The sequence below is a fragment of the Aureobasidium melanogenum genome, assembly GCF_000721775.1.
Source record: "Aureobasidium melanogenum CBS 110374 unplaced genomic scaffold scaffold_124, whole genome shotgun sequence".
NCBI lineage: Eukaryota > Fungi > Ascomycota > Dothideomycetes > Dothideales > Saccotheciaceae > Aureobasidium > Aureobasidium melanogenum.
This window is the reverse complement of record NW_024470176.1, coordinates 839-1,421: the sequence shown is the minus strand read 5'-3', so window position 1 is coordinate 1,421 and position 583 is coordinate 839. Positions and strand designations below refer to the sequence as shown.

Below are 583 nucleotides of genomic sequence, written 5' to 3'. Positions count from 1 at the left end.
ACTGGAAGATGAAACGAATGCCTCTTGGTTTGAATCTGCAATGATGGTGGCACTCGACATGTCCGACCTTCCAGATCACATGCATGAGGGTCGTCTCCTGTCTCGTGCTTTTGCTTGCCAGAATCAGCTTATGGAGGACAGTCTTGGACAGACGGTAACATGCTCTACCAGAAAATAGAATGAACCTACTCTCGTCACCTGTGACATATCAAACGCATAGACTCCCTGGGTTGTGGAATTGGCACCAGACAAGAGAATTTTATCGGTGTCAGAAAGTGACGATGATCTGGTCTTTGCTATTTCAGATGCCTTGCCATCAGAAAAACTCCGACTTTTCGACTGAGAAGACGACTGCATTCGAACAGAACCTGGAGCGGGTTCGACTGAGTGGAGACCGTCATATTACCTACATTTCCAGCACGAGGTCACTCAGCTGGAAGGTCATTACGCCTGGCATGTACACACATACAACAACAAGCACATAGCAGTCATTCACATGAAGATACAGAAAGCTATGAGATCGACAACGGTAATCTTGGAGCACCTGCCGGCAAGATTACCTCTAGTTGTACCATTCGCATGA

General features: G+C 47.0%; 1 protein-coding gene across 1 annotated transcript; it reads left to right on the top strand.

Moving 5' to 3' along the window:
- Positions 1-58: 58 nt before the first annotated feature.
- On the top strand, positions 59-343 carry M437DRAFT_89415 (uncharacterized protein; the record flags this gene model as incomplete). The annotated part of the gene is made up of 2 exons (XM_041029049.1): positions 59-154; positions 221-343. 2 exons carry the CDS (start codon positions 59-61, stop codon positions 341-343), a joined length of 219 nt encoding a protein of 72 aa, XP_040874489.1.
- Between the last annotated feature and the right edge of the window lie 240 nt (positions 344-583).